This window comes from Nomia melanderi, chromosome 8 (assembly GCF_051020985.1).
Source record: "Nomia melanderi isolate GNS246 chromosome 8, iyNomMela1, whole genome shotgun sequence".
Classification (NCBI taxonomy): domain Eukaryota; kingdom Metazoa; phylum Arthropoda; class Insecta; order Hymenoptera; family Halictidae; genus Nomia; species Nomia melanderi.
The window spans coordinates 16,864,850-16,883,026 of NC_135006.1; the positions used below are offsets into that span (position 1 = coordinate 16,864,850).

General features: G+C 49.5%; 1 protein-coding gene across 1 annotated transcript in view; it reads left to right on the forward strand.

Annotated features, from left to right (window-relative positions):
• The window catches only part of LOC116433075 (kin of IRRE-like protein 1), a 319,687-nt gene that overhangs the window by 275,173 nt on the left and 26,337 nt on the right, over window positions 1-18,177 (forward strand). The window contains exons 10-11 of the mRNA XM_076369792.1: window positions 5,858-6,017; window positions 12,502-12,801. Of these exons, the coding sequence (XP_076225907.1) occupies window positions 5,858-6,017; window positions 12,502-12,801 (460 nt within the window). The remainder of the gene's footprint in view (window positions 1-5,857; window positions 6,018-12,501; window positions 12,802-18,177) is intronic.

Here is an 18,177-nt window from a genome sequence, read left to right on the forward strand (position 1 = left end):
TATAATCCCACTTGTCTGCCGCGAAAGAATTACCCGGCGCAAGAGGAAAAGCGGAATCCGCGTGACAATCGACGCGTTAGCGAGTCCCTGTGAACGGATAAATCGCAGGTGAAGCTTTGAACTTAAATGAAGCTTAACCGATGCTGTATGATCAGGCTCGTCCGCGTCGGAGCGCGGGGCCGACTCGCGCGAATTACAATGCGAGCTTAATCGAATTAACGTCTTCTCGATGCCCGCGAACGGCCCCGCCAATCGATCCGATTCGGACTCGCCTCCTTTAATCGGATTCGCTCGAATAGCCGTCCATCGAATCTCGACGCACCTTCCGCCGACACCGCCGCGGAACCGCCGCTCTTCCGCGAACGAAATTCATCCGGGTTACAACGATTAGAACGGATCGCCCGTTCCACGCCGCGATGATCGGCATCGATAATTGCCGGCCGCCATCAAGCTCCGCAGGACACTAAATATTTACCGCGCGCTCGCGCGTGTCGGCTGCGTCCGATCGAATCTCGATATAGAAAACTGAAATGGATTTCATTGGCCGCTCGAATACGCTGCCAGTTAATAAATGGAGCGTTTGTAGGATCGCGGGGATTAACTACGCCGGGAATTGAAAGTGGAATTCTCGGGAATGAAGTGTCTATTTGGGATTTAGGGAATGATGATAGCTCCGCGAATTTCGCTCGGCTTTAAAGGTCTTCCGACCGGGTAACGCTGCGATTGCGAAAGATCTAGATAGGTCACGCGTTCGTATCGCGATAGTTCCCCGAATGCGCCATGAAAATCATTTTTCGGAACGGTCCGTTCGCGATTTAGGGAACGATAACTCGATACGTTTTGCTCAGATTTCGAAACGGGCGATGCTACGATTTCGAAGGGCTCGAACGTGTCGTACGTTCATTATCTTTCAAACGCGTCGCGCGGTGTAAATATCAAATTTTAGACTGATCTATTTACGATTCGGAGAACTACTTACATCCCGGCAAGTTCTTCCCTGGAGATCTTCGGGAGCAGTAATTACAGTTCGAAAATACCGGGATAGGCCACACGTTCGTGTCATAATACTTCCGCCGAGCACACCGCGCCCCGTAAAAATAATTAAGCTTTCCAGCCGAGGAACGACTGAAAGCAGCGAAAGCCGGTAGAAGCTGAAGCATCCTCGAGAGGAGGAATGGAAAAACAATCGTGGAAACCGACACCCAGCGTTCCGGAGCACCAAGAAAACTCGGCCGCCGGGAAGGAAGCGCTCCAGCGCGGGCGACGGGGTGGAACGGGGGAGAAATCTTGATCCGGTCTGTCGTTTCGTGCCACCTTCTCCGAGTATTCAAATGGCCTCGTTCCGAATCGATTTCGAATTATCTTCGGCGAACGGATTCCGTCGCGGCGAGGCCGAGGGGCGGGCGCGGGATAAAAGGGAGAGTCTGTCGGTGTAATGGAGGAAATGGTTGAGGAACGAGGAAAAACTTGCGTAACGAGAGAGAACCGGCGAGAGCGCGGGGGTGAGCGGGGAACGGGAGGAGGAGACCGCGGGAACTTTTCCCTAGCAGGCGGAAGACAAAGAACGAGTTCGAGGGACGTCTCTCGTCCGATTAAACGAACGCGGCTGCATTTGGCAAGGTCTTCGACCGACTACCGGCTTCAGCCGTGTCCCGGTTTTATCTACTTGTTGGCTGTAACTCCCTCCCCGTGAAACGATCCCCCCCGACCACGACGATCCTACTGCTAATTGAAACACGCTGCCCTCGACGGAACCCTCGCGGAATTCTTCGGGATAGTCAAACTTCCGTCTGCGGGATGCTCGTGCGTACTCGCGCCTGCGTGCTGTCTCTATTGCGTTCCAGTGTGAAATGTTCGATCGATTGTTCAGGTATTAACCCTTTGCGCCCCTGTGACGAATGTGACTCGACGGTGGATTCATTCTGTTCAGGGGTTACGTGAAACGAAAAACACACGCGTAGAGTATGTCGGAGTAATGGTTATACTTGTAAAGAGACGTTAAGCGGTGGAAAAACTATTGGTAAAACTGGGCGGTTACAAGACGGGCGCACAGTTAGGACTAAGGAAAAAACTGCCACTCGCAGGCGCCAGTCCCTGATTAACCGATAACTGCAAAGGATGCGGGGTTTTCCGAAAAACGGTATAAGCACGGTCGATGCTTTAACTTCGGCACATTCGAGTGTGACGTTTTTCAGTTTGCGGAGGAACTGGTGGAACAAAATGAATTATAGAAATACTTTCCTCGACGCTGTTTATTGACGTAAGGCAGCTTTTCACAAGTTGCATCATGTGCTGTTTTTAATGGCATTGGTAAGAGGAATTGTTTACGCTGTTTGCTAGTAGCTAATTGCCTTTCGGAATACATGTCGAGCAAAATGACGAAGGTAATAGAGAATTATGGGACAGTACACGTGAAAGGAGCATTCGTTCTACGCTCGATTCTATCGCTCCTAGGAGAGTACGCGTTCGATCGTATAAGTCGGAAATTGCATCTAGGACAGAATTATAACGCTAATAATTGCACCCATCAAAGTCGACTGGAAGAGCGCGGCAAATGATGTTCAAAGAATTGAATATCCGTCAAAATCGACGGGCTCCGTAAAGGCAGCGTTAACAAGCAATAAGGAACGTCCGCGTGGCGAACACGGTCCGTTGATAGCTGACCCGAGGATCCGAAAGTTTCCAGCAACGCGCGCGTCTGGCTGCGATAAAACAATTAAAGAAGTTGCACGGAGGAAAGACTCGCGCCTCAACATGCACGCTCCGACCGAAATTCCCCGACAACCGTACAACTTCGTTTCGTTCCGCCGCGCGAAAGAAACAAGAACGAAACACGATACCGGGAGGAACTCGGCGCTGGCCTAATTAAACGTGATATCTCGGAATTCGGTAGGGCGCGGCGCGAAGACGCGCGGCGCTGATGTTTCGGGAATATTTCGGGAATATTTCGAGATACTCCGAGACGAGCGTGTCCCTTTTCCGTCGCGTCGCCTCGCGTCGCGTCGCGTCGTCGTCAGCTTTTTTCCCCGGGTCTCCTCCGCGCTGTCGCGTTAATTTGTCCAAGAGAGGCCGGAATTCTTGAACCAAACGCATTCGTTTTGTCTCCTCGTTAGCCGGGACAAAAGAGATACGGCACAAAAGATAACGAAACTAGCGCTCTTTTCATCCGGTCTGATTAAACAACTAAGCGCAGTCGCCGGTGCCGTCCTTAACTGTGGATCCGGCCTGATAAGCCGTCAGTCCCGTTCCTTCGCCGCCCCTCCCCGCCCCCAGCCGTCCTCTCCTCGAGCGTTGTCAATCCTCACAAAGGAGTATCGGAGTCAAGGGATCTAAGGTAATAAAGAATACCGCCCGCTCATTGTCCGACCGACCGCGAATCGATCCTCGAATCTCTCGCGAACACGCGAATTACGGGGATGAAAGTAAGCGCACGGTGTTCCCGTGAATCGGAACTTCCTTAGTTTCCCTACAATTTTAGAGTATCTCGCCGAGAGGAGGGGGTTCCCTCTTTCTCTCGAGGCTACAGTTTATCGGTGAAATGAGCCGCAATCCGCGATCGATGACTCTATAACCGCAGTATTACGGTTGATACGCAGTTTACAGGTTCTTCTCAATTTTCGCTATTTGCTCGCCGGTATTGGAAACATTTCGAACTGCTGCGGGGTTTCGTGTACGATACAACTCGGATAAAAACTTGTACGATCCGGTTTCACGTGTGCGTGTACAGTGGCGTTCAAAAGTTCACAGCTCGTTTTTCGAATTGCACCTTATCGATGCACTCCTGTCAATGCAAAGGCTTCGACCACGACTAACTGTAATATATTAAATACTATACATTCAATTAGTATTATAATGGAACACAAGCGTTCTTTTTTAAACACTTCGAACATGCTGAATCGTCTACTTCTAAAAACATATCTATCAACCAGTTAAGCGTGGAATTTAGCTTGAAAAATCTCTCATTGCGCGCAATAAAATCAAATCATGTAGTGTAATCGTTAAATGCAGGCGAAATGCACTCGACATATATCCTAACGAAAAACTGAAGCGAAACGAAGAAGAATTACACGTAAGAATCTCGTTGAAGGTTGATTTCTACAGTATCCCTCGAATATATCCACCGTATATCGTAACAACGGAAACTTCTTAAAGCCTCTCTTGCGTAACGTCGAAGATTTATACGTCACACATAAAGACCGACGGAAGAGACTAGAGAAATTCCTCCGAACACTGACGAAATACGGCCCGAAGGAGCTCCGTCATCCCTCAATGCGCCGCAAACAAGCCAAACTGCCGGTTATCCGTGATCCAACAGCGAGGCAATAAAGAATGTCACGTTTATTGTCCGACGGTCCGCGAATGGACCACGGGATCTCGCAAAAACGCGAGCGGCGGAGGACGAACGCGGGGATGGAGTTCGTATTTCGCGCGTTCGGCCCAGGCACTCGTCTTTACGGTCTCGCGACCCTCGCCGGTCTATCGCACGACTCCGGAATGGATAAATTTGTAATAAAGACAACGGGGGGCGAGGGCGCAGTGACATCTTCGATCGTAAAAGTTATCGAGCGCTCGCTCGCTCGCTCGCCGGGTAACGTGCTCGCAATAATAAAGAATCTATCCGAGTTTTATTCTCGCCGGCGCACAATTCCTCCAATGTTTCGTCTAATACCCGCGCGACGTGAAGCGAACGCGAAACCGTGCCACTCGCGGGAACTGTACCTTCGAGAGCCCGGACCGCCGCCGGCTCGTTTACGCGAGTGTCGCGCTGTTTTCCGAAATAATATTGGCTCGAACGTTAATTTAGATTTAAAGAGCAGCCGCGTCCGCCAGCGATAACGCGGGGGAGCACGCGATAATGCGGGTTTATCGCCGATTCGTTCCGCGGCGACGAGACTGCGATTTCGATTCTAGCCGGTGATCGAGTCGGTCGGGAAAAATTGAAGGGAAACTGCGAAATGTTCCATCCGGTTCGAGTGTATCGAAGTAATTAAAGCGACTCCGTAATTTCTTACAAAGGAGTTTCTCAACCTTAAAGCGTTCCTTCCTGTCAAACGCACTGATTCGTTTAACGAGTCTCGGGGCAGGTTCGATAATTATAGCGAACACCATCTGTAGGAGCAATTTGCTTTAGATCTTATGGCTGCTTCAGTGATTTTTGGGTGTGCTGTAACTGTAATTCCTCGAATCTACGCATATTATATTTCTGCTCTTTTTGCTATATTTTGTTCGAAAATGTCGCGAGATGGTTATTGTATGTCAGCAGCGGGACAAGAAGAGTTAGAAGTACAATCCAATTTACAGAAACGCGAGACTGAGTATGGAAAAGAAGGAGGAAGCACATTGGTGCAGGATCCAGAAACTGTGTTATTAGAGAAACTGCAAAAATGACTGCAGTTATGCTTGAATGAATACCCTAAGGCGCATCGCTGCAGTAATTTCTGCAGTCTTTCTGATTCTTAGTATTCTCTCTTACATCGCGACACCATCGAATAAATAACTTTGATTCGTCAAGTAATTCTGTCGTCGAAATATCAATGAATCGTAACAAAGTGCTTCGTCGCGGAAGGATAAAAGGAAAGTAGAGTTCCTTAACGCGTTTCTTCTCGTCAAACACACTGGTTCAGAGTTTCCCGAGGAAAAGTCTGAATGAATCACTGTGATAAAGTGCTTTATCGCGAAACGAAATGCTCGAGCAGCCCTCGAAGGCGTTCCACTCTGTTTATTCCGGAGCGGAGGCGTGTGCGGAAGCCCGTAAGGCTAAACGATGCTAAATGTCAGCGCGGGAAAGCGCGCGGCTAATCGCGCCGGGAGTCGTATTATTATATTGTTTTTCAAAACGAACGCTTCCTGCTTTCAGAATCAAATCCTGGCGCACAACACGTCGGCGAGGATAATCTGGTCGAATCAGAGCCTGGTACTGCAAAGCGTGACGAGGAGCAGCGCCGGCAAGTATGTCTGCGCAGCGACGAACGACCTGAACGAAACGCGGAGCGAGCCCCTTCATTTTCGCGTCAAGTGTGAGTACACGTCACGAGAGCCTCTACCCGGCTACCCGCGCGCGCTTTATTTTAATCGAGCAGAGTTAATCGAGGATTTTCCCGTTGCGCTCGTTAACACGTTCGCCGCCGCCGATCAACGACCATTGTTGCTGGGAAACTGATGTCGGATAAAACCGTACCAGACATACGGCACGGATACGAAATACGTCGTCGCTAATTATTTAGCGCGTCCCGAAACGCGATTATACCTAAAAACAAACTTATTATCACCGTCAAACAACGGCTACGAATGACGAAGCTTAATTTGACAACCGACGCTTACGACAACTCCTGACAACTGTTCTTCAATCGCCACTGACCTTTTCACTCGCGCTGACATCAAGCGGAAGATAACACGTTTAAACGATCTCTGTGAATTCTTGAAACTTTCGGGAAACCTTTCTATGCATGTATGAAACAGGTGTCCCCGATATTAACCCTTTCAGTGCCGGGCGAAAAAGAGGTGCCTAAGATAATCGGCCGAATTTCACGATTTTACTAGGGTGTGGAAAAAGGCTCGTGAAAACCAAACGATACATATAGGCGCCTCTCAGTCGCCAATTGATTTGACACAGCAAAATTAGAGTTTCATAATTAATATTAAACTTCGTATGAACGCATCATGTGAAATATTAAAAAAACAGCCTCTTTCTTTAATTTATGTACGACGTCTCGTTAAGTCGGTTTGAAAGAATGTCGTTGGTATTTCATTAAAAAATGTCGAGTGTTTTTAATGAAAAACTTCTGGAGTGCGGAGGGTTAAAAAAGAGGTTAACCAGAGATTCCCTCTTTATTCGAATAATTCGATCATCCGTTCGTTTGCTGTTATTTTATTATTCTGTTTAAGGCTTCGGATCGTAGACGTAAACTTCACGACGACGGTCGGCTGGAAACGGTTGATAAATAATAATTGTGTTTAATACCGTTTATCTGTGTCACGGGGAAGTGTGTGATAAACGTAAGAGGCTTCCGAGATGCTCGCGGCAGCGAGCGCGTTAATGAGCGCGGTCCCATTCACCGACGACGGACCTGAAGGCCCAGCGTCCGTCCGCGCGACGTAACCTGGTCCGCGTATTTATTCCGAATCGGCTGCTCCGAGAGGATCCCGTTTCGCCTGAATATTTCAGGCGTACTTAGTTCCAGCTACATTTTTGATATCCAATTCCCCGGGTTACGTCGAGCGTACCGGCGACCGCACTGCGGCGGTCCTCAGATCCGTCAGAGATTCCCGGCCCCTCGTCTACCCCGGGACCGGTACACAAATTGAATATCCCGAATTTAAAAGATGATCCTGCGCGAATCACTGTCCCCGTTCCTTTTCTCCCTTCGTTACGGTGAGTGTTCGCGAGATTAGTCGTTACTTCGATTTTCGACTTCGCGATTCGGATCCTACGACCTCTTACAGTGATAGGGTAGTAAGATTGTTGAACTGGTTTGTTCAGTTTCACCAAAAAAAAATATAATTTCATACTTAAAAGTACAATGACGAAGTAATACAGTGATTCTAACAATTTCATCGACACAGAGGTTGATTTTGGATGCTTGTTTCTGCGTTTATCGTTGAGACTGGGTGGTTGTCGATTACGCGAGCCAGTGTTGTTAACCCTCACCTCGCGACCCGATCATTTCTCACGACACGATTCACCGCGATCATTCGTGGAGAATCATTTAGGGAGAGAGCCGCGTTCAGTGGAAGTGGTCCGACGTTTTGACACTATTGCAGCCGGGTTCATCGGGGATCAAAGTGGCAGCTGTAATCAGTATCTAATTGCGTTCCCCTGAACTTTTCGCTTTCTTGGGTTTCGAGGGCTCTCGAGTTGCCAGGTAATTTAATTCCAGAATGTAGAAGGTAAAATTTCTTTGATGATCTGGCCCCGAAGTTTTCCTGTCGATACCGGCACTTCTCGAAGCGGGCTTGAGGCAGAATTAGTTACCTTCTGAAATTGACGCTGCGAACCGCGGAAGACGTTCCGAACGACAATAGCAATCGTTTAACCCTTGCCGCTCCAGATGGTTTTGTAATCTATCAGCAACTGCGACTAATTTTCATAGTATCTCTAATGAAAATGAGAAATGCTGTAACGTTCCTTCCATCTTTTATTTTCCTTCCGAGTACAAGATTTGGATGTGTGGAAAATCGAATAATTTTAGGGTAGTTTCTTTGATTCAGTAAGATATTCAATATTACAACTGCTGCAATATCGGAGCCTACAGAGTTCAAAGGGTTAATGCTACAACTAGCACTGCGAGGACACATAGTCGTTTTAGTTATTCAACGATCTACTCGTTCCTTCTAAGTCAGAGAGCCCTTCTAGCTTCCGAATACGTATAATAATTTCAGAAGCCATTAATTTTCCCAATTTCCGAATGTTGAATTTTCCAATGAATCGTTAAGAAAGCAGTATTATCCTCGATGAAAGAAAAGTCGAACACGGTGAGGCAAAAGTGAGAGATTTACCATATCGGGGAACAACGCGTCGGCACGGGAAAAGTCATTGACCGTCCGACCGAGGAACGTAATCATCGCCGAGTATGACGGATAGGAAGACGACAGCGGAGTCCCGGGACGCGAGCCTCTCGATATTTAACTGCGACCGGTGACGGGCTCGTAAAGGTCGAGGAAACGAGCCGAGGGATAAGCAGCAATCTCTCGCGGGAGTTCTCGAATCGAGGCGGGCGAGCGGGCCCTGTGTCTGGATTTAGTTTCCCGGTTATTACAGCGTCGCGTCGCGTCTGGAAATGACATTTGCTTTAGGCCATTCACGTCCGCCGGGGAAACGAGCTTTTCCCTTCTCGCGGTCTGGATTTAAATCGATTCCGATCGAAGCTTTAACGAGAAACCCCTGAAACGGGAAGCGTCGCTAGCGTTCGCTAAAAAATTGGCATGTTTTTCGAGCGATTCTGTCACGGAACGAGGAACGTCCGGGGTTTGAAATATAAGCAGGCAGGAAAATCGGTTCGCGCACGGGGCAGGTAGGCTTTTTCCCCGCCGGACGGAACGCGCGTTACAAAGCGGAATTTACACCGTCGATGGCAATTATCGAGCGCACGGTAAAAAAATTCCGGCCGCGGAGCCGCCGGATATCAGAGGGTGCGACGGACGGGCTTTATCAATCCCGCGTCGCGACTCGTCTCGCCGCGACGCGCTCTCCGCCGCGGCTGATAATTAAATTTCATACCGGTGATTTAAAAGCGCGAGCCCGGCCGGCGCGGCGTTCGACGATTGCGATCGTTAATTTCGAATTACAGAGACGCGGCCGACTAATGACGGTCGCGGGCCGTTAATTGCGCAACAAAATCGCGCGGCTTTTCCTCGTTCGATCGGCCGGGACTCGGTCTGGTTAAAGGCGCGTCCGCGGCCCCGCCGGCGCGGCGACTCTTTTTTCCCCGCGGCTATTTGCGAGCTCTCTTGATATTTATTTGCGCGACGGACGGAACACGAGCGCGAATTAATTCGTTCTGTTCTGCGCCGCGTCGCGTCCCGTCCGTCGCGTCGCGTCGGTCCGCGCGAAACGGTTTTCACATCGGCGAATCGAATCGGACAAAAGCTGTCGAAACGGGGAAAGAACCGTATCCGCCACTCGATGACGCTTTTGTACTCGAAGCCCCCGACTTCAACTGCTATTTACCGAATTGCGCGCGGTAACTAAATAAAAGGAATAGCAAACAAGCGGTGCGTTTGTCGCCGCGCGAACGGGGAGTGGAAAAAAAGCGGGGCAATAAGCTGACCGCCGCCGCAGCCGCCGCCGCGGACGCCGCCGCCGCCTGTAGCTTTCATTTTGCGCAATTTCCATCGTAACGCCGCTACTCCCGTCGGCTGCGAGAACTCCTCGAAACGAATAAAAGCGAATGGGAACGTTGATAAACGAACCGACCAACGATCCCCGTTCGTCGCCATTTCCCGTGCCACCCTTCGCGCGGCGCGCCGGTCGTCCCCGGACCAAATTATACTCGAAGATTGCCCGGACTCGCGTAGCCGCTCGTCAAAGGGTCGATTACTTGCTTCGCTTTCGAAGCACGGATCCGTCTTCGCGGACGCACGAGTTCCTCTGGTTTCTTTGCCCGGCGAAATCTCCTTCTCTCTGTTGCTCTTCTTATTATTATTATTATTCATTTGTGCCGCCGGCCGGATTCCTGTCGGAATGAAAATCATCCGCTTCCGGGGGCTTAGGGAACGTGTAGCTCCCCCGAAAGCGGATTAGACGCGAGCGATTTTATGCTGGATAAATGTGTGTTTAATACAGTATAATATTTAGCGGGACCAAATTTAATGTGCGACCACGTGGCTCCGTACAAAGCCGACCGCCGGACAAAGGAAACTCGAATCATGCGCGTTATGGCTGCGGCTCGTACTGTACAATGCTCGTTATGCCATCCGTGCCGTTCCGGGTTACTTATTAATCAACAGAAATTACTCGTCGATCTGTTTGCCTGACGGGGACGCGAGGAACGAAAGGAAGAATCATAATTGACAACGGTTATCGAGTATCTGTCGCGTTTCAGGGGAGCGCGTCTCGTTGCCCGACCAATAGCCGACTTATTCTACTTCGCGAAATTACCTGCCCGATCATCGAACCTAAATATCAAAGCCGAATATCGTTGCTCCGCGATATCTCCCTCTATTCTTCGGACCTTTCCGGGGAAATGCTTTCTCGGCCCGATAAGATACGGTTCGTCTGTTTATCTCTCTCCCACCGCAAAGTGAAAAGGCGGACGAATGCGGGGGCAGATAGCGCGGACGAGGGCTGATCGACGAGTGGAAATGTAACGATGATAAAGAAAGGACTCATAATTTCTAGAGTAAACGGTACGTAACGCGCTGAAAGAGTTCTAACGAAGGTAACGTTCGCGTTATCGCCTAAAAAGAATATTACGAACGAGTGGATTGAAACGCGATAGAATCCGGATAACCTTCTTTACCTTCCGAACTCGTGTCACGACGCGATTACCATAATTATAATCACTCACCGAGAGAATCGGTGATTTCGACCGCGACAAAAAATTGTTTACGCAAAGATTTTCTCGAATGCACAGCACACTTTAGATTTTTTTACATTCACTTCGGAAAAATCTATCGCTCCGCCTATGTTCGTCTATTCCGCGTCGTTCGACGAGTACCTGTCCACTCCAGAATTTCCGAATCTTTTTTATGTCGGCCCGTATGTAAAGAAACGAGGAAAATCTTTCCGCGTCGAGACGATTTCATCCCGGGCAAAGATCCGGCCGCCACCCCCTCCCCGGCCACGTGACAAAACTGCGAGACGTGCCTCGACATTTTTCGAGACGACGATCGAGCGAATAAACGTCCCCGGCCCTCGACCATCGTTCACCGTGAAGCATAGGATAGGAGGCTCGAGTTCTCGCATTGTAGTCGAAGCACCATCGAACCTCGTCTCGCCCTTCCCCCGCGGTTCACTCGAGTCCGAGTATCCGAGGGATCGTCCGCGCGGACCGGCCACGTAAATTAAACTTCGAACGAAAATCGCGCACGCGGCCGCCGATCGAGAATCCCCCGCTCGACAAGGTGCACGCGCGAGTGTGCGATGGGGATCGAATGAACAATCACGGGAAAAACGGGATCAGTATTTCAGCGCTTTGGTTTGATACGCGGCAAGCTTGAAACGGCACGCGGAAGCTTTGACGGGGACAAAGTGTTGACTTACGTCAAGCACGTTGACGAGGGAATTGCCCATCTATTATTCAGACTTTCTCGCGCGACGATCGGTCATGTAATCAAGCCAATTTTCCTAATGAAACGGAATTTTAACGTTCTTCTCGAAATTGAGCTTGACGCGAGGGAAATTGATTTCGAAATCTATGCAGGAACTTTCCTTGTGATCTATAATTGTGTGGAATGTGCCTGTGCTGGGAATTGTAACGACTCTCGCGTTCGAACAATTATAGAGAATATGGTTTATTAAAATTGAACGATTAATAGAAAGAATCGCGTAACATTCCGAACAGTCGAGAATATTTATTCCTAGTTCTCGATTACTCGAGATCCACTCTTTCACTATCTATAATATCACTATAATAATAACTGTATGACATTCCCCAATCGATCGATCGTTACTAGCTTTACTTAGCTTGCACCCAGGAAATAACTCGGACCAACCGAGTCGCCTTGAATTAACTCGAGCACTGAATTTCCAGTCAGAATTTCCAGCGCAAGTTGTTAATGACTGACTACTCGATCACGCATCGAATCGAAGAGTACTTTGCGTGATTCGATCGAATCCGATTCGCAAATTGTACTCTTTACGTGTTGTTTCCATATTTTATTAAATACATATATTTATTCCTAGCTCTCGATTACTCGAGATCCACTCTTTCGCTATCTATAATACCACTATAATAATAACTGCATGACATTCCCCAATCGATCGATCGTTACAGCTTGCACCAAGGAAATAACTCGTACCAACCGAGTCGCCTTGAATTAACTCGAGCACTGAATTTCCAGTCGCGCCGGTCTGCAAGGAGGACCGCATCATCGTCGTGGGAGCATCGAGGGGCGAGTCCCTGGACATCGCCTGCCGCGTCGAGGCCGATCCGCCGGCGCACCATTTCCGATGGAAATTCAACAACAGCGGGGAGATGCTGGAGGTCGCGCCGGGCAGGTTCTCGATGGAGAAGTCGAGCGGCGTGAGCGTGCTGAGGTACACGCCGGCCACCGACCTGGATTACGGCACTCTGTCCTGCTGGGCGGACAATTTTGTCGGTACACAGGCGAGGCCGTGTCTCTTCCAGCTGGTAGCCGCCGGTAAGTATTTACCGGGATCGAGGGTAAACGTTACACCCGGGGCCCGCACCGGACGCGGCTCGGGCGAGAGAGCCGCCTCGAGTCGCCGGGCGGTCGGGAAATCGAGTTAAAATCCGTTCTGGGGCCGGGAACCAGCCCGTTTACGCGGCGAAACTATGACCGGTACCGCCGCGGCGCGCAAACCCCGCGCAAACACGACACTTCCGCGGCCAAAGAGACCGAGGAGCCCGGCCCCCGGGTCAACCGGTCGGAAAATGCGGGGGTTGTTTCGCGACGGGACACATCTGCGGGAATCACCCGCGCGACGACACGGAAAAACGTTTCCGCGTTCGATCGCCGGCCGTTCACGCCCGACGAAACTGCGTTCGTCTCGCTCCCTCTCTGGCGCGCACCTTTTGAGAGCTCATTAACGCCTGTGCTTTATTTTCCCGCGATAATCGTCTCTACGCGACGACGTTGTTCGGTTTAACGCGTTCAACTCGGTTTCCAGGGACTATGTCGGGTCTCAGGAATATTTTCTAAGCTGAGTGATATCAGAAAATTTGTACACCTAACTCGCGGCGCGGTTAGCACGTATAGGCAACGCGAAGCAACTTTCGTTATCGCCGTCCTGGTTAGCGTAAAAGGTACTAAGGAACAGTCACGCGCAAACACTCTGCATTCCCGACTCGGTTCTCCTTCGCTTTCGAAACAGCGAGCGCGTGCTAGCTAACCGGATCGATGGTGGAAGGGTGAATAGATGCCGGCGGCGAGTCCGCTCCGGCAGGAAAGTCCTTCGTGCGTAAATTATTCAGGAACCGTCGAATTCCTGGCACCCTCGAGAACGAGCCAAGCCACCGAGACTATTAACGCCTCAATTATTTACCCTTTCGAGACCGAGATTGTCCCGACTCTAAAGATCCTTCCAATTAGTTGGAAAGCGATCTTTAATCAAACCCGTCGTTGCCGCGCCGCGAGCGTCTTCGGCGCATAGAATCCCCCTCTCGCAGACTCCGTCCGCGATACGCTCGTTCCGCGCGCACCGTCCTGCTCCGGGTAACAACGGAGCGCGCTATGCGACGAGCGTGACGCGCCGGATCGTCGATAAATTGGCGAAAAATCGCGCCGCGGTAACCGCGCTGGCAAACGTCGGACAAACGTGTTTATTTTCCGTTTCAGGACAGTATCGCCGGCTGCACGGGCAAAGCGAGTTAATTAATATCCCGTTAATTACCGAAACTCCAAACAGATTAACCGCGATACCTATTCCGCGATCGAAAATAACGCGCGGCGTGTCGCAGCGCGCGTTTCGCCGGCTGTTTTCTCGTTGCAGCTCGTTCCACTGGTTCTTTGTCCGCCGCGCGGAAAACGCGGCCAGCTCGCATTGTTCCTCAAGCACCGACCAATTATCCGAAGGACCCTTTACCTCTCTCTCTCTCTCTCTCTCTCTCTCTCTCTGGTTTTTTCGTCCGAGCGCACGAAACGAACGGTCAAAATCCTGACAGATATGCGGGAATTATCGCGGCCGCGCACAATGCCGCGCGACCAATCATCGCGCGGTAAACCGACATTAATCCCCGAGCGGATTTTACGGGACACGCGGACCGACCGCTTCCTTTTTTCACCGCCATGCGCTATGATCGACAATGACGTTGACGCGGCGACCCGCCGAAAGCGTATTGACGTTGACGAATACACGTCGCGGCGGTGTTGTGTGCACCTACGCGGCCGCTTCGACGCGCGTTTCCCTCCTTTGTGGCTCGCGGCAGCCTACGCGTCACGTTTATTCCTCTCGTCCCGCGATTTCCAGCGTTTTCCGGTGCTTTTCCGACCTTCGATTGAATGATACGTTCACGCGTTCGATGTTACTTGCGAGTTTTCCCAGAGAGTTCGGCTACCGATTAAAATCAGCCGATACTGATGTTTTCGAATGAATTGTTATCGTGTAATTATTGGGAAGCTGGTAATTGAATTATAGGTTTAACTTGAATAGACTTGGGACTTTAGAAATTTGTAGCGCGATCATCACAGATCTACCGTATATATCACTTGCTCTATAATAAATAACAAGGATAAATAGTATTAGTAATTACTGTCTGAGCTTCATTTGAATAGACTTAGAACTTCACAAAAGGGTAGTCGAAAAATCACAGATTCACTCTATACGTCACTTATTCTTTGAGAACAAGGAGAAATAATATTAGATTACTAGTATTTCATATCGCAGATTTGAAGGAAAATTATCGTTGAATCTGTTGCGCAACGAAACGCGATCATTCAACATCAGTCGTCTCGTCGCAATTGTTTTCGAGCAATTCGGTGGTCACCGAATGGCTACCAGTATGGCGAACAGCGTATTAATGAACGACAAATTGGCCGCGGGGACGCGTCCCGGCTAATCTTATCTACGCTGATCCATTAGCCGGAGTTTGGATGCTTTCCAGTGGCGATATTAATATTTTTCGCGTGTCCATTAACCCATTTCCCATGGACGAACGCGTTAACGCGCGAGCACACCGGCGAAAATTATTTTCCGCTACCGGGCGCGCCGATGCATTGTCCTTTTTTGCCTTTTTCGTCCGCCCGCCGACGAGGACAGAAAAAACATCGCGCGATCTTCGAAATGAATGTTACAGATGCTGCCCAACGAAACATTTCGTTCGCAACACATATTTCACATTGATTTAAATTTATTTGGGGAAAACGGAATTTTATGAATCCGTAATCATGTGTCCGTTCTCCGTTCGGCACTCGTTTTTTTCCCCCGCTGAACGAACACTTCGCTTGTATTTCCTTGTGAAACCAACAGGGGAATGTTTGTTGCCGTCCGTCGGCGCAATAATTTCATTGTTAGTTTATTATGCGATGAAATTCATTATATACAGTTTATATATCACGCCGGTGCGCCGCGCGAGCCCGCGACATCGATTTTTCTCGGAACCACCGCGTGACGGCCGCCGGGAAATTATTCCGGGTGCTTAAATAAGTCGAAACGGAGGATGATAAAATTCGCGCGCTTAAATCCTCGTTCTCCAGAAAATGGAGTTTGAAGATTCGCCGGCGGAACAAGTGCATCAGTAATCACTACAAGTGGAAACGGTCGGTCGTGAAACGGACAGGCGTCAGCCGGTTCCCGCGCAACGGCACGCGAACTTGGCGAATTTTCAAATACGATTTTCTCGAAAACGAACCTCCGAACGAAAGAACCTTATTCCGCTCCCCGCCCCCCTCGCTTATTTCCCGTCCGGTTTCCCGGAGTCGATTCCAGTCTATTTTTAAATCTAATTTCTTCTAAGCTCAGTGCCCGCTGCAGGCGCTCGCCGCGCGGTACTTTACTTCTCGTTACATCCTCGTATTATCGATTCCAAGTTGACGTTCAAACTGCAGTTCGTTCTTTTCTAAATTCTCTTTCCCTTTGTACCGCTGTTTACTACTTACTAGATTCAGGTTACAAGTCGATATACGTCGCCTCATTGTTTCGTTCCGCTGAAATACCGGGAATTGTATTTTAATAAAAGAGAAAATAGCAGAAATTGCTGAAATTGTATCAGGAATTTTCGGAATTTTATTTCCGAGGAAGGGAACGGAAAAATTGTCGAACGGTGCTCGAGTATTTTCATTTAAAAAATAGAGAAACGATTCGCAGGTGACCCGCGAGGAAGCGGTACGAAGCGTCGTTCGCCAATTTATTTACCCCGCTCCCGTCTGTTTCCTTTTTCTTCTGAATAAAATTCCCGCGAAAGTTGCGAGCGGCGCGAGCGCGAGGTTTCGAGAATCGACGGTTCGCGTAAAATCGAGGAATATTCCGTCGGTCGTTCCTCGATGGTCGACGTCGTCGTAAGCGAACCTTCGGCGCGCCCCTTTCGTCCGCGGTGACCCGTGAACCGACTCTCGACGGGACAAAATTATTTTCGAATCTGTCGTTATTGGTATTGGACGCCGCGTCGCCGTGGAAAGCGTGCTCGTAGTCGGATCGCATCGCGGCAAAACGCGGCCCAAAGAAAGTTAAGCCGGTTATTTACCGGTGGCTCGGGCATTGTTCGTCCGTCCGCCCGCTCCGTCCCGTTTCTCTCTGTCGCCTACCCCCCGTTTCCAACCCTTTCATCCCGCGGAGTCGAAAAAGTCGATTCTCCCCGGGAGATTTTGGAGAACGCCGAGCGCGATATATCGAAATTAAATGGAAGAATCGCGGACGCGGAAACATCGTTACAGCCGATGTTAATTAAGGAACGCACGGCGGACGGTTGGACGTGCCTTTGAACCGTGAAAACGAAATGTTCGCGAAACAACCGGTTCCGCGGAACAAGTTGGAGGGAAGGAGGCTAGTTTATCCGGAATAGAATTTTCAATCGGACGAAACCGGGGAGAAGCGGGGCGGCGCGAGCCGCGCAGACGCGGACCACCGTGCGTTCTACACACGGATGAAAATAAATTAGTGGCCGAGTGGAGAGAGCGGGAAGGGGATGAAACTGTTGGATAACTAATCGGTACTTCGGTTGATTCAGTGAAGGGTACGCGCGAAGCAACTCTGACGCTGGCTTTCGGTCATTCGGAAATTGTTTACCGAATCAACGCTTCTTTCACCCCTTCGCATCGGCCGCGCGTTATAATGCACTTCGCTACTTTCAATATCCGATGAAATATCGGAACTATGACTGGCAAACATGTACACATATTTGGCTTGAACCTACTCCTATGTACGCTGTATTAACTTTATACGTACTGCGGTATCAATGGTGTTTGAATATGTTTTATTTTCAACAAACGTAGATAATTGAATAAAATTCAAATAAATAGGAACGATACAGCTCGCAGTCTCAAAATCTCTCGCCATCCGCACTTAACCCTTTGAACTCTGTAGGCTCCAATATTACACCAGTTATAATATTAAATATGTTAATGAATCTTAAAGAAACTACCCTAAAATTATTAGACTTTCCATACATCCAAATTTTGTACTTCGAAGGAAAACAAAAGATTGAAGGAATGTCACCGCATGTTTCATTTTCGCTAGAGATACTACGAAAATTAGTTGCAGTTGCTGATAGATTACGAAACCATCTGGAGTGCTAAGGGTTAAAAACCATTCTCTCCCCCACAAGCATTCTTCTTACTCACACTTCCAACAAATTCTCAAACACAGCCCACTCTCACCGGCACGCACTCATCCTCGCTTACGCATCCGTCAGAAAAGTCCAGCAACCCTTGGGCCCGGTCTCCATGAGTCCCTTTCTCTTCTATGGCCCTCGGAACAGTCGCTGAACAGTAGCTCAGTGAAAATCGGAAATCATTCCCGGTACGTCAAACATTCCCCCCCGAATAGCAGCGTCTAATTTTCCTGGTGCTTCGAACGGAACCCCGTGAAAGTTCAATAGACCTTTTAAAACAATCAAAAGG